This window comes from Lissotriton helveticus, chromosome 6 (assembly GCF_964261635.1).
Source record: "Lissotriton helveticus chromosome 6, aLisHel1.1, whole genome shotgun sequence".
In the NCBI taxonomy this organism is placed as follows: Eukaryota; Metazoa; Chordata; class Amphibia; order Caudata; family Salamandridae; genus Lissotriton; species Lissotriton helveticus.
In genome coordinates this window covers 386,987,196-387,003,604 of record NC_136067.1, presented here as the reverse complement: position 1 = coordinate 387,003,604, position 16,409 = coordinate 386,987,196, and the positions used below count along the sequence as shown (strand labels likewise).

Genomic DNA, 16,409 nt, shown 5'->3' with positions numbered 1-16,409 from the left:
GTCCGCAAAAAGTAATGCGGGGACTTTGACACCTGCTAAGACAGGAGCATCTGCATTAATTTCCGATAAAAAGGAAACAACCCCGTTCACAAACAACGTGAACAGGGTTGGTGCCAATACGCATCCCTGGCGGACACCTCTATTCACCAAAGGGGAAAATGAGGCCAAAGGCATATCTAACCAATCCTTAGCTGTTAAGTCTCAGGGGCTTCATTTGGTGCGCAGGAATGCTGATTTGTTGGCTCTGAAGGAAAATCTCGGTGTCATTGACTGACTGTTTATCCCCCTTAGTTGGCCAGGGGGTTGCGGCCAACCAATTTGCCCAACTGGGGCTTATTGTTGGCAAATTAGTCATGAAGCCAATAAGAACTGACAACTGTGGAGCCAGTAGAATGGCATCAGCAAACCTACATAGGGCCTCGAAGGAGAAACCTAGGGATAGTCATAAGATCCAAGTGTGTAGCGCCAAGAATAAAGTCGCCTTGTGCAGTAGGCGCAAGAAGATCCAAATGGAGTCCTGGGGGAGGCTGGCCCTGGCCTGTAGGCAGAAAGATTCTAGGGCATTTTGGAAGGTGGTTATTGATATTGGCGCCCTGGGGACTATTGATAATGCCGTCAATACTACTACTAGTCCAGAGACTTGGGTGAACCATTATAGTGCTCTTTATGGCTCTGGCAAGCCCCCGGAGAGCTCTGAGCCTGGGATGTTTTTCCCATATCAAAGCTGACCTGTCATTTGAACTCCAAAGTGCAAGAAAACAGCACAGGGAATTGATATGGCAGGAAAAATCAGCTGAGGGAAAAGGATTAGCAATACATCCACTCAATAATGAGCAAACATAATCATGCAGACCTATGGAGATATATTAAAAACAAAACAAGCCAAGAACTTATAAGGAGCAACTCCATCACAGAAGCAATGTGGTCTTTGCATGTAAATAACTTGTATGTAGTTGATCAACCAGGAGTCTCTCAGCTTGAATACTCTGATCCTTCTGTTGACTCAGTGGACTGTCCCTCCATATTTACGACTAATAACATTCAAAAAGTACTAAGCAAAATAAGATCTGCAGGTGCACCTGGTCCAAGACTTGTCATTGTGGTCAGGAATACTTTTCTCACTGTTTACAACACGCACTAAACTCCATCAAGTGCCCGACAGCTGGAGAGGTTCAATATTGCACCCAATTTTTAACAAGCATTTACAATTCAATAGGTCTCACCTTCAAAAAAGTTAGAGCTATTGGCATTGTAAATGACAAACTTGTTATTTATGGGTTGGTTTTGAAAACAGATTAATAAATGGCATTGTCATTGACAATGCCAATAGCTTAATCTCTCGCAAATGCGAGACCTATATACATACGCTCTGTGAGTTGCGAGGTCCGTATTACCCATGTGGGCTATAAAAACCTCATGGGCTGATGATACCTTCACATGTTTCTAGGGGGGGTGGAAGGTGGGGGGGGATGGGTGTATGTTGGGATACTGCCGGTCTGGTCCCATGACCTCCACAACAGAGCTGGCTGTTATAGCAAGTAGAGAGTGTAAATTGTGGCCAAACAACACTTTTGCGTCAAAAAGAGAACCAATCCCTTAATACAAGACAATTGTTTGTGCCCAATCCTCCTCATTCTCTGTAAGCACCCTTTACCACCTCACAAACAGTACCAGGACTACCCTGCCCTGCGCCCCAACAAGACTGCAAAGCATGTGTGTGTAACACCGACATTGTAGCAAGACAGCGCTACTTGTGAACGTGTCCTATCCCTTGAACCCGTCTGAATATGCAATTGGTGGAAAACGGAGCCCGATTCTGCTCCTAAATGTTGTGCCTCACCTACCTCGATCCCAGGCAAGGAGGTTACTCACTAAGCATCTGCTCCCAGGTGTGCGCCCGATAACCGAAACTATCCGAACTGGCAAAACGACAAAAACACAGGTAGATTCTGCTCTTTCAAAAACAACCGTTCAGGCATGTCGGGTGTGTGTTCAAACCCCGGATCTGTCCGAATGTGCAAGACGAATAAAAAGAGCCCGATGCTGCTGATTTACAAACAACACCCCTCCCTTCTCTGCTGTACCCTCCTGTACCCAACACATATTTTGTCATCTAATAGTGGGTGTGCCCGAACCACGAAACTCTCAGAATGTGCCGGGCGAACAAAGGGAGCCCTATTCTGTTATTTTAAAGGCAGCCTTCCTTCCTACTCTCATGCACCCTTTTGCCCCTAACAAGAGTGCCACACATTTGCACACGAGGTGTGTTTCCGGATCCCGAGCTATCCGAATGTGCAAGACGAACATACGGAGCCCGATTCTGCTCTTTTAAAGGTGACCGTCCTCCCTTCCGCCCTGTATCTTCATGCCACATCCAACCCTGCAAGATGTTACTTTCGAAGAGTGCCGCATATCTGCGTCTGGGGTATGTGCTCAAACCCAGAAACGACCAGAATCCGCAAGATGAACAAACGGAGCCCGATTCTACTCTTTTAAAGATAACCGCCTCCACTCATGTGCCACCCCGATGCCCTTGAACTCAGCAAAATGTTAACCTCTGCTGTGTCGCATATCTGCCTCTGATGTGTGTGCCCGAACCCCGGAACTATCCGAGTGACGAACAAACGGAGACCGAGTTTGCTGTTTAAAAGACAACTCCCTTGCTCCTGTCCAGTACCCCCTGCCCCTCCAACCCAACAAGATGTTACTCTCCACGAGTTCCAGATATCTGCATTTGGGGTGTGTGCTCAAAGCCCGAAACCATCCGAATGACAACGGACCGGTTCCCGGGTCTCCTCTTTTAAAGAAAACTCCCTACTGTCCTGTACCCTCCTGCCCCTTCAACCTAACAAGATGTTACACTCTACGAGTGCCGCATATCTGCATCTGGGGTGTGTGCTTGAACCCCGAAATTATCCGAAAGAAGGAAGGACGGAGCCCAAGTCTGCATTTTTAAAGAAAACTCCCTTCCTCCGGTCTTGTAGCCTCCCGCCCCTTCTACCTAACAAGATGTTCCTCTTTTTTCGAGTGCCGCATATCTGCATCTGGGGTGTGTGCTCGAACGCGAAAGCACTCAAACTCACAAGACGATAACCGCCTTCCTTCTTGTTCTGTACCCTCCTGCTCCCCTTTAACTCAGTAGGATTCTATTCTCTGCGAGTTCCGCATATCTGTATCAGGGGTGTGCGATCTAACCCCAAAACTATCCAAATGACGAACTAACAGCCCGATTCTGCTCTTTTAAAGACAAAACCCTCCCTCCTGCCCTTTCATGCCACCAAGATGTTAGTTACTCTGTACGCGTGTCACATAATTGCATCTGGGGAACCCAGAAAACACCCGTCTCCATAGAACGAAGAACGATTCTGCTCTTTCAAAGACAATCGCCCTTCCCTTTTCCTGTACCCTTCTGGCCCTTCAAGTCAGCAAGCTGTTACTCTCTACGCGTTCCGCATAATTGTGAGTTCGAACTCAGAATCCACCCAAATCCTCAAGACGAACGAACGGAGCCCGATTCTGCTCTTTTAAAGATAACCGCCGCCCTTTCCAGTCCATAACGTGTACCAGTAGTAGTGAATAGTGGGCACCGGCACTCATTTTTGGGGACCGGAACTTATTTTTTTTCATCAGATTTTGACGCAGAACAAGAGGGAGAAAGTCAACGAGGAGGAAAACAGGTGAAGAGATAGAAGGGAAAACAATGACAAAGGGATGACGCGGGGTTGAAAAAACATGCAAAAGAGAACCAAAGGGAGAGAGAGGTGGATGAAGGAGGGGTGAGGAAGAAGTGAGACCGGGCTGGGTTAGCATCCAACAATCAGCAGCATCGGGGGCGGACTCCTAAGTAAAACGTTTGCCCCAGCACTTATAATTTTACAAATTGAGCACTGTCTTGCCACCCTAACACCGCCCTTTTCCAAGAATGTTATTCTCTAAGAGTGACACACATCTGCATTTGGGGTGTTTGCTAAAAACCCAAAGTACCGACAAGACGGTAGAACCAGCATGAGGTCCAGTGCAGGTGGCAGTTACTCCTTAGGCATGCCATGCGCCAGGGGTGTCCGAACCCCGACAATGCCCGTGTTTGCAGGACCTGACCCTAGCTCGCACACTCCACCTACACGCTGAGAGTACAGCATGGCACGGTCTGTGGGTGCGATTGAGCACCCCCCCCCCCCCACACACACACAAGCCCAGCTGCTAGTATGCAGGAAGGGCACATTGGCTCTGATGCTTCCAACCACCGACCACCCTTTGCTGCCCCTTCCGCCCGCCCATCCGTTTTGTACTAGCCGTTCGTCAGCCCTCAAACAAGGATCCCAAAGTCGGAGTATGTCACGCACCAGGAGTACACTATGGCCGCAGTACATGAGTGGCCCCGAACCTCCGAAACTGTCCAGATCTGCAGGGGGGTCTTGACGTTGCCATGTCACATATATCCCCCCGTGCCTCCCTGTTGCACACTCCCGTCGGTCCGTATAGCGCAATGGGACAGTCGCACACTAAGATTGTGGCATGGCCGTCATTGATCTGCGAGGGTCCCGATCCACAAAATCATCCGATTTAGCAGGGTTTACAAACTTTTATCGCCCTGACCCACCGGTTCCAACTCCAAGCCCTCAGCGCCAACTGTCCTCCAGCGGTCTTCCACGAGTGCAAGGGGAGCTGAAAAGGGTTGACATGGCACGGCGACCCTGGACAGCAAAGAGTGGAGTTCGCCGGAGACCCCGAGTGGGTTTTCCCTGTCGTTTCAACGGGGGAGCCGGGCATTGTAGAAGGCGGCCCATGGCCAGTTTGAACATTGTTACAATATTTGGTCAAAGGAAAAGAACATAAAAACATTATTTGCAAAGAGGAAGAGTTCTCATTGACAATCGCTTCCCCCAGAAACACTCCAAAAAGAGCTTACAGTATAAAGGTGAATAAATCCCGCAGAGAACCGGTCCCCGTGTTCTGTATCGCCCCCTCCCACGGTAGGACACGAACCTAGCAGTGTGCAAGTATATTCCACTATAACAACTCCTGGGGCGTGTTGCTGGAATCAGCATAAACGATAAACTGGGTGAAACCTGCCCTGCACCCTGGCTGCCTCCTCGCCCCTGTGCCCACCCCAGCAGTAGTCTAAACCCGGCAGAGCAGACACGGGGGAAAATGGCTGCTCCCACACCGCCATTCCGGAGAAAACACATCTAGTCAAAGCCTTGTTCCTGCCCTAAGAGCACCCGTCGACCTGTCTTGTACCCACAGCACCCGCGATTATACCAAAATTAAAGAAATAGATGTTTTTTCTATTTCTTTCATTTTGGTATAATCGCGGCACCCGCGCTTTACTTTTAAAATGTTACAAGTAAAGCGCGGGTGCCGCGATTATACCAAAATGAAAGAAATAGATGTTTTTTCTATTTTCTATTTCTTTCATTTTGGTATAATCGGGGCACCCGCGCTTTACTTGTAACATTTTAAAAGTAAAGCGCGGGTGCCACGATTATACTAAAATGAAAGAAATTTCTCTTTTAGAGCCGTCCCACTTGGTCGGGCTCGGCATGACTTCCTGCTGGAGTAATAGGTTTCTTATCTTCTTTATGGGCCATCTGCTTTGCCCCATAAAGAAGATAAGAAACCTTTTACCACAGCAGTAAGTCAAGGAAGCCAGTCCAAGTGGGATGGCTGCAAAAGAGAAAAGAGTACGTCACTAACACCGCTTTTCCAATGGCTGGCCACCGTTTAGCATGAACGGTGACACCAGCCAATGGAAAAGAGGGGCGGGGCTTAACCGCACTAGCGAAACTTACTCTAACTCATTAAATCTCGCCAGCGAGACTTCACATGTGCGCAGCCTACGCTAGCCGAGACCTATAAAGTGCGACAGACAGAATCCCTGCAATTATCGGCTGATAGCCTTACTGGACATCGAGGCTAAGACCTACGCAGCCGCACTATTAAAAGAGCTAGAGGCTTGGGCAACAACAAACACAATAATTCCTTACTGCCAAACTGGCTTCAGACCAAATTCCTCCACATTGGATAACATAATCACCTTATCCTATCTTGTCCACCAGGCAAAACACCAGAAGACATTACCGCTCTACGCATGCTTCGTGGACTATTCATCTGCTTTCAATCTGGTGGACAGAGGTATCTTATGGAGAAAACTTAGGGCATGGAGTATTCCTAGCAGCCTCCTCAACGCCATCATATCGCTATACACACCTACCTGGTGAGGGTCAAGTTGTTAGACATTGTGTTAACCAAGAAGATTAATACCAACCAAGGGCTAAAGCAAGGGTGTGTCCTTGCTCCAATGTTGTTTAATTTATATACAGCGGATATGTCCCGGGCACTTCTCAACGCTAATCTAATCTCCCCAAAAATCGACAATACAAAGATCACAATATTGCAATACGCGGATGACATCGTCCTCCTTGACAACTCAAAAATAGGACAGCAGAGAGCATTAAATTACCTTCACTTATACAATAGCGTAAACAAGATGAAAGTAAATGAAGCCAAAACAAAGGTTCTATCCTTTGGAAGGGCGCTACAAACAATAAATAATAACTGGTCCCTGGGTCCTTTAAAAATGCTCTGGAGCCTAATCTTATAACTATCTGGGCACAAGGTTTTCTGCAAACGGCGCATCGACAATACACAAGCGTCATTTAAAGAACAAGGCAGCATCAGTAACTACAAGACTTTGTCAACTATATACAGCCCTTGAAAGCCCCTCCTCAGCGCCAATTAGAAAGGTGCTCAGGGCAGTTTTACCATCCGCAATTACCTACGGCAGTGAGGCCTTTCCAGGTCAACTCACCAAAACCATCGAAAAATTACACCTAAAAATATGAGACTTGAATTTGGCCTGGATGGCATTGTATGGTCTAGTATGGGGTCTTTTATAAAGTACTACCATAGATGCATTACAGCAATGCCGGGTACTCTGAAATTCACTTTGCAAGACATTTTCAAATATAAAATCAACCCGTGGTCCACTTAATTGAGGACGGCAGTAGAAACTTTACAAATCGACCTGACCACTCTAATCACTTCTTCACTTACGTCTACTGCAATAAAAAGTATAATGAAAAAACAGACTAAACTACTTTCGAAGACCACCGACCTGCAAAAAATTAATTCTACATCGCCATTAAGGGCCCTGGCAGCGTCATACACCAATGACAGCCAAGTTGGACTTAGGGCACAAACTTAGCTTAACTGCACAATAGGGAAAGCGTGCCTGGCTAAAATCTTGGCAGTAAGGATGCTGGCATTACAAATCAAAGACTTTATTCCTAACTGGCCGCTGCTCTCTAAAGCAGTCAAGTGTAGACTCTCTGGCTACAAATCGGAAACTCTTCTACATCTACTGTGCAGCTGTCCGACGTTGCTCGACTGCCGGCGAACCTTATTAACGCCACTCTTCTTAGTTCATGGTATAAGAACATGCAACCATGCAATGAAATGGATTTTTAGCACCATGGCCTCGAAGTGGCAAGAACAGGCACATTTTTCAAAGCAGTGCATGACTTCCTTAAAAACTCCCAACAAAGCACTGAAATGATCATGAACCGTTAACTCTTAGCTCTTGGATCACGGACATTGATACATAGTAGAGTTTGACCACGCTGTAATCGAGTTCTCTTTTTAGTTGAAACTTTTAATCCATTTTATGGTGGATTTTTAACTCATTTTTATTCGTTATTTCCATAACAGATAAGGGAAAGGGAAGAAGGTAGAGAGAAAGCCTATACACCAAGAGTTTTCTTTTTTCGGGCATAACAAGCCATCTACAATATAACCATTATTCTCTTCTGCCTTTACATAATCATGTTTCTTCTTTTTAAATGTTTTCTATTGTCATGGTTTTAAGTAATCTACATAATAAACTTCGTATTGACTATTAACTATTTCCCATATCAATGGAATTCACCCTAGAGGAGGTCTAGGAGGCCATTATGAAGTCTACGTCCAATAAGGTCCCAGGTCCCAATGGGGTCCTCTTGGATCTGTACAAATCCTTCCTGGAATTCTGGGCCCTATTATTATGTGATTGTTTTAGTGCCTTCTCCAATATCGGGCTTCGCCATTCATGGCATACAGCTACTATTGTGCCTATTTTTAAAAAGGGAGACCCTCAGTCTCCAACCCGCTGTCAGCCAATGTCCCTGATGGACTCTGTGGTAAATACTGTAGGGAGGGTTGTACTGAAGCGCCTTTTGTCTTGGGTCAGGGAGACGAACATGCTGTTGAAGGTACAGTATGGCTTCTGGGAGGGTCTAGGCATGGTAGAGCATTGTCTGAACCTACACCTGTTGATAAGCAAGTATGCCATTGCTAGGCAGTGCTCCATCTGCCTGGCCTTCATGGACCTATCTAGTACTTTCAACAGAGTGGTAAGATCACAATTATGGGTCATATTGATTGATTTGGGGGAGGATCAAGGGCTTCTTCAGTTTCTGAGGGCTTTGCACTAGGACCTTTTGGCATCTGTTAGGTTTGGCCCTGCTTGTGACCGCACTTCTAGCTTTACGCTGGGGAAGGGCGTACACCAGGGCTGCATCCTGGCTCACATTTTGTTTTTACTGTATATTAATAGCCTTGGTACTGCCCTTTCGCTTGCATTATGGATGTCCCTCAAAGTTGACAAGAAAATCTTTCCCGCACTACTCTATACGAATAATGCTGTTTTACTCGGAAGAACTTTTAAGAGCCTTAACATCCTGTTCCAGGATTTTGTTAGTTGTATGGGGTCTCTGGGCCTTTCTACCAATCACTCTAAAACTTATAGTATGGTCTGTGGCCATAAATTACTGAAGATGGAGAGTGTATACTTTCATGGCCATCCTGTTGCCTTTACACAAGACTTCTCGTATTAAGGCGGTCTTTGATGCTAGGGAAACCTGGGGATCCTGTGAGCTTAAGGCTTCCCAAAGGTTTTCTAGTGCGACTGCATATATTTATATTCTAGCCTCGTGTATTGGTAGAAAGTCAATGGTCTACAAAAAAGAAGGGTACGAAGTTCCTATGCGCTATATTAACCACCCAAACAGGTATACATATTACAGGTAGTGAGGAGGTGGGGGATTCTTCCTGTCGGAACTAAGGCCCTCGCACACCCAGCAAGTTTCATCATATGGGCCTGCTCCTCGTCGGGCCGGCACTGCAATGCCCGACGGGCACCCTTAAAGGGGCTCTTTATCGGAGATCTTCTATTCCTCGCCGTATGGGTGCCGTGGTTGTGAAGGACCTACGTGAGTGTAGATGTGCAAAGTGAATGGTAAAACAGGTAAGGGAGTCCTCTGTGGTAAGTTTTATTCTGAGAGGGACCCAACCTGGTTTAAAAGTCAAGAGGGAGGGGTGACTATTTTGGTATAATGTGACAAAAATTGAACTCAACTCCCAGATGGTCGACATGTTTCTCGCCTCATGCTGTAAAAAAATTATCAATGGCGATTCTTCAGGACCGTGTGAATAATAAAAACTATCTACACATGTGTGGCAAGGTGTAAAGCTACCTACAACTAGTTGTTCCCCATGGACCTTCCTAGATGCAGCGGAGCGGGGTAGGTCTGCCAGCAGGCTCCGAGTGGGAGCAGAGACACCACAGGCTGTGTCTCTAACACTCCACTGCCATAGATGAGACAGTACTCGATAACTAAATAGGTTGCCGGTTTCCTTATGGGTAGTAGCCCCAGGGGAACAACTAGTGGTAGGTATTATCGTATCTTAGCTGTAAAGTAAAACAATATTAACTTGGTACAGAAAAAGCAGTTACATAACATAATACGCAAATATTTAAATGATGTCACTCAAAGCACAAAACATAGCAATTTCCTGGATTTTGAAGCACAATTACCCAAACTGTTTGTAACATAAATATATACACAAGTAATTCATACTCTTTTGGAATTCCATTCCATACAAGTTCCGATCACTATTTGTTTGGGTTCTCAACAACTTGTTGCTAGTCTAAAACCAAAATGGTCATGAGATATTTTAACCCTAGACTAGCTCAAATGTTTGTTCTACACCAGCAATTTTATAAGACCCATTCTTTAGGTAGCAAACTTAATTTTGCTTTGTCATCTTGTGCTAGTTTTTTGGTTAACCAAAGCTATTTTGCAACTCCACATTTGGCATTTTTTTCGAAAAGTGAACATTATTCAATAAACTTGCTATAGAAACACTTTTCTCATTATTCCAAATAATGGTTACATCTTTCTTAACTTTCAAGTGTTCCTTGATCTTATCAAGATAAGGTTGCTACAGATAGGATTAATCAGAATTAAAAATAAACACATAATGGATGTAGTGAAAACATGATTTTTCCATAAATAAATAAAATGTATATGTACAAAAACAGCAAGGATAGAACAAGCACTTCAAATGTAGAAGAAAAAGAAAATACACTGGTTATATTGCAACTTACTGAAATTTAACAAAGTACTAAACAGACTCACTAAAGAAGATGTACATGAGAGCCAACAGGCTAAGCGACACAGCAATTCCAAGTTTTGGATCCACGGTGAAAGACAACAATAGGCCCACGCTTCCGCACAGCGAGAGAGTAAGAAACACTATTAGCCATGAGAACTGGAAGAGAGGCTCAATCTGCTGTCCTGCAAAGGTTTTCATTTCATCTAAAAACAAAAGAAAACATGAATCATAATACAAAAAATATATATTCACTGAAAAAAAGAGTAAAGTGACATTATAGCTAGGTGAAAATGTCAGTTAAAACGTAACATTTAAACTAAAATAAAAAAACTGAAATTCACCAGTTATAAGTAACTGCCATTTTCTGCTTGTCCATCTGATTCAATAAAATAAGCAGAACTTGAACACCCTTGCAGTGCTGTGCTCTTTGGTCAAACTTTGCATATGGATTTGGTCAATCCCCCACATGCATCAGCAATTACGGAGCGCACTGAGCCTGAAAGGACCATTTGTGATGTCTACATCTTTCTATCTATCTATCTATCTATCTATCTATCTATCTATCTATCTATCTATCTATCTATCTATCTATCTATCTATCTATCTATCTATCTATCTATCTATCTATCTATCTATCCTATGTGGACAAGAATGATGACCTTTTATAGGAATGCTGCTTTTGTCCCGAGTACCAGCTTATATGTTAAGAAAGAAGTATACAGCAACTGGACAGACAATGCTTGTAGCTCACTCACGTGGCAAGCCAACGTGATGACTATGCAGAAGATGGTCTTCAGCGTGAGGAAGCAGAGAGAACAGCTGTGCATTGATTCAAACAGGGCACACGTTAGATAAGTGAGAACCAAATTAAGGTTTATTCTACTGAGGCATCACAAAAGGTGTTGGTGGGAATGTTTGCATCAGCTCTTTCAAGAAACTCATCACGCAACAGGTGATTTGAAGAATGATGGCTGATCAGGGAGGCATAAAAAGGCTGAAAGGTTGGCCCAACGAAAGACAAAATAACAGCATGTCAGCTCACTGTGCCAGTAAAGGCTGGGTGTTGTAGAGGGAACACCATACAACAAACCTCTCCCAGTGTCCAGCATTAATAGTTTTGGCAGAGAGACACCAGGCTGCCAAGATAACACCAAGTACTTCGAGAGGAAGATCAAAAGCCATGAACTTTCCCCGATCAATCTCCATGCACGGAGGAGCAGTTTATGCAGGTTAAGCTGTAGGACCCCGCACTGTTGCTGAGACAGTAGGCCATCCCGAAAGGGCAGTATGAGTCGGAGAACAGATACTCATGGCCAGTAGTTCCAGTAACCACACTCTCCTTGCCCAGTCTGGGGCAGCTAGGATGACTTGGGCCTGGTGCTTCTGGATCTTCTTGAGAACTCTGGGCTGGAGATGTGGAAGCGGGAATGCGTACAGGAGTCCCGAGCTCCAATTGAAGCGAAAGGCATCTCTAAGCAAGAACGTCCGTGGAAACTCTAACCTGCAGAAGTTTGAACATTTCACATTATCTGTGATGGCAAAAAGATCGACCCAGGGTTTTCCTCATTATTAGAACACACCTTGTGCAACCTCAGAGTGCAGCCGTCATTCATGATTCACAAGGCAACGTTGTTTGAGTTTGTCCGCCCACTCTTTTAAAGATCCTGCTAGGTGCTGTGAGAAGACACTCTTGCCAGTCATTTTCAGAAGCTGAGAGCCTTCTGGCAGAGAACCCAAGACCCCACTCTGCCATGTTTGTTACAGTACCACATCATGGTAGTGTTGTCTGTAAAAATCTAGAGCCCTTCCCCCCTGATGGTTGGGAAAAACGCTTTCAGTGCCAAAAGGATCGGCCACAAATCCACCAGATTTATGTCAAGACAAGCTTCTGCTGCAGTTCAGAGTCGTCTGACCTCCACCTCTCCTATATGACTTCCCCAACCCAGCCATGACCTTTAGCTCTGGGAGGGGCAAGGAGAAGGGTCTGGCTACGGTTCAGCAGCCAATACTGCAGTTCTTTTACAGTCTTTTTAGATACCTGGATAGGATCCGAAAGGTGGAGAAGTGTGGCTCAGGGGTTAGAGGCGGCAGACCCGGAATCTGAGATCGGTCCTGGACCAGGGTTCAATTCCCCGCCCCGGCGGGTCTTGGGCTAAAAATTCCACGGACTCGATAATTCTCACCCCGGTGCCTCCTCGACTCACGGGTTCACACTCTGCGACTCTGGGCAACAGCTTGCTTAATCTCCACAACGGCCCCTCGCGGCGGGATGCCTGACTTTCACCTTGTGGATACCCTGCTATCTCACAGGGGAATATCAGGAAGGGTTCCCTAAGCAAGCGCCGGGACACCTGCTTTGCGGGTAGCTGTGCGCTATATAAGCTCAACTACAACTACAAGGTGCCCCTGGTGCTGAGCCCACTGAGAATTCAGATACCAATACAGAGCCCAGATGTGCCACCGAGTGTGGTTCCCCAGTAGAAAGCAGAACGCCAAGAGGCCAGGTGTCAGAGCTGTGCTCACTGAAACCCTGGTCCAAGGTTGAAACATCAGGATCATAGCTCCAATGTCCAGGACTTGTTGAGGCGGAGAGAAGACTCGAAGAGCACAGTATTTAGGATGGCTCCAAAGAAGGGGAGCTGTTGTGAAGGAATCTGGTGTGACTTCAGCACATTGATGGAATAGCCCAGGGATGTCAACAATTCAGCCATCGTTGGGAGGTGGCATAAGGCATAATAGGTGAAACCACTTCAGCAGCCAGTCTTCAAAGAATGAAAAGACTGGTATTTGCTATCTCCACAGATGGAGAGCGACCCCCACCAAAACCTTTGTGAACACTCAAGGTGCTCCTGTAAGTCCAAACGGGAGTACCAAGAACTGAAAGTGCTCTTGGCCTACCTGAAACTGAAGGAGCGTCAGCTGGACTGCAGGACAAGAATGTTTAAATAGGTTCTTGCAAATCCAACACCACCATCCAGTCATCTAGGTCCAGGGAAGATGGAACTTGGGCCAGGGTGAGCATTTTAAACGAGTCTTTTCGGGGAAGAAGTTGAGAGGGCGGCGATCGAGGATTGGATGGAGGTTCTATCCTTTTTTGGCACCAAAAAGTAACTGGAATTACAACCAGTCTCGATCTCTTATGCCGGCACCCTCTATATGGCTCTCTTGGTCAAGACGGCTTGAACTTCCACTCAGAGTATGGACAAGTGGTCTGCTGGGAGGGCGGCGATGTGGTCTGGGATGCATGTTGGGAGGGGTGTCAGGTAGGGCAGAGGGGACATTTTGTACAATCTGGAGCACCCACTAGTTGGATGTGATGCTCCTCCACCAGGGGAGGTAAAAGGTGATAGCGCCTCCTGGCCAATGAAGCAGGTCTATGCCACCCTGCAATCTGTCTATTTAATGGAGGAAATGTCCTGGCTTTGTCCAAGTGCCCTGCAGTGTGTCTGTGAACGCCTCATTAAAAGGTTCCAGTGCAGTCAGTGCTGGATGGAGCACTCCTGTAAAGACATTTGGTTTGACCTCAGTGGAAGGCAATATGATGTCTAACACCTACGCTTCTCTCCTAATGACCGTGGCAAAGGAGGCAGATTTTTCAGTAGCCGCACCCAGCAAAGGGAAGTGGAGGCCAGAGTCAGGAGAATTGTCTACTCCACTAGTGTCCTGTAAGCTAGCAGTAAGAGGTTCTCCTCTTCATACATGTTATAGTCATCATCATCATCAGGATCACGATCATAACACTGCGTCTCAGGATCGGAGTGGGAAAGATGTGGAGGTGATGTGACATTGATAGACTTCACTCTGGGTGGGCTTTGGAGTGCGAGAGGACCATCGGCTCCCCCTCTGGCATCGGAAGTGTCAACATACAGGGGTTGTGGCATGGGCTGAGATGGGGTACAAGTGTAGGATTCAGTATGGTGCCTGAGGTTAAAGCCAAACGACTGAAGGTCGCCTCGGATACTAAGGGCTCAATGTTGCTCCAGAGGGATTCATATGAATATCAAAAATTCTGCCTATAGACTCCTTGTATTCACAGAGTTTCTGCAGCATAGCTGATGGACCTAGGAAATTGAGGCACAATGGAACAAGGGACAGAATCAGTTATGAAGCTGAAGACAGAGTGTGCGGCCTAGTAGTATCTGGGGTGATAAGTGGCGCATTGTGATGGGAGCAGTGGGACGAAGAGGAGACATGTTTCAGCTCTTATGTTTCTTTACTTAACTGAAGACCTTGAACTCAAAGAGGATTATTCGCGAGAGAACTAAGCATGCATGTGCTCTCAACTTCAACCAAGACAGGGTCCTCTAGGACTTCTGATGGAGCTCTGTGATGTAAAGTTTAACCTTGCGGTCGTGAATGGCCTTTGGTTTTATCTTCGCACATTTGTCACACGATGCTGAGTTGTGTTTGGAACCCAGACACCACAGACAGACCTTGTGGGGCCAGTCACCAACATCTGATTGTTTCAGTCTTTACACAGTTTGAATCCTGATGTTTATGGAGTGGACATGCCCCTTGTACACTGATAAGAATATTAGAAAAAATAGTCTGTCAACCTGACAGAATTTAAGGGTGTGAGTTCCGTGTCTTCGTTGGAAGGCAAAGAAAGAAAGAACTTAATAACTGCAAAGACCCATCTGTCGGACGTAATGGACTGCAAATATGGGAGGGAGTGCTAGATGCTGTCGCCCAATGAGTGGACATGCGCCACTAAGGGCAAACTGGAGTTATTTGTTGGCTGTTGTAGCAAGGGAAGATGAATTCGAGAACTGATGCCCCTACCACCTGCATGCTGTCTGACGGTTTTGCAGGCCCAAAGGGATTATGTTGTCTGTTGCATCAATGGCACGGAGGCCCTGTAGCTTGCATGTGGCCCGAAAGAACATCAGCATGACCTTTGTCAAGGCCTCAATCTACTGCAGAGTCCATGAAAGCTGAGAAACTATGGGTGTGTCTGCACCAACTAAGGGATCCGTTCCTTGAACATTGACCTTGAGGGATTGCTACTTACAACTTGATGCCCTCACACCTTCTTGGAGGCAGAGTGGGTCTAGCTCTGCTTTGTTTTTCTATGTTTACACTTGGACTTCAAATGTATGGTGTTAAGTGGAAAGCATGTACAAAAGTTCTCTAAAATGTTTCAACATAACATTTCGCCCATTTCTCATTTAAATGGAGCATAAATGCCCATATGCATAATTTGGGCATTTCTTGACACCAGCAATGGAAAATAGATTTATCTGAAGAAACTCAACTATGAAATGTGTTCACTATTCCCTTAGCTTACTCCCATTTATGAATGGCACAGATTTGTACAGAAAGAATCTGTGCTGTCTAGAGCCTAGTGCCACATCTTTTGTGCAATCTGACAGAAATAGCATCTTGGGGTCTGATTTAAATCTTGGTGGCCAGCCCGTTACCCCGCCAGGTCGGGGAGTAAATTACTTTGTTGCCCTGATGGAGATGCCACCCCTGGAATATAAAAATGACCCCCATGCATGCAATCATTCCTAAACCATTGTTTTTCGCAATTTGGTGCAGGGCTCCATCAACATGATGGAGCCTTGCCCCAAACTGATTCTTTTTACTTAAAAAAAAAACTAAAAACACTGGATTTCCTTTGGGAAAATAAAAAAAAGATAATGACCCCCCCTTGCCATGGGGGTCATCTCCCAAGGCAAAGTGGGCCGGTGGGTGGGGGAGAGGGTGCACTTGGGTGGGGCATTTTTTTTTACTGTCCCTTACTGCCAGGGTTTGCCTGGCGGTGACGAATAGTAAAAAACTGATTTATGTACGCCCATCCTATAATTGGGCAGGCGGGCCTATAGCCAATTCTTCTACAGTGATTACTCTTGTCATCTGTCAGAGAAGTATGGCAACAGTGGAGACGGAAAATTCTCTGCCACTGCCAAACCTATGGTCGCCTACATATAAATCGGGCGGACGGACTACTGTGTTTGGGGGGAAGGAACTCC

The 16,409-nt window shown here is 45.9% G+C and overlaps 1 protein-coding gene across 3 annotated transcripts in view; it reads right to left on the bottom strand.

Moving 5' to 3' along the window:
• Window positions 1–16,409, bottom strand: part of KIDINS220 (kinase D interacting substrate 220) — a 1,022,767-nt gene that overhangs the window by 631,252 nt on the left and 375,106 nt on the right. For all 3 annotated transcript variants that reach the window (XM_078647833.1, XM_078647835.1, XM_078647834.1), the window contains exon 14: window positions 10,458–10,637. In XM_078647833.1, coding sequence (XP_078503959.1) covers window positions 10,458–10,637 — 180 coding nt within the window. The remainder of the gene's footprint in view (window positions 1–10,457; window positions 10,638–16,409) is intronic.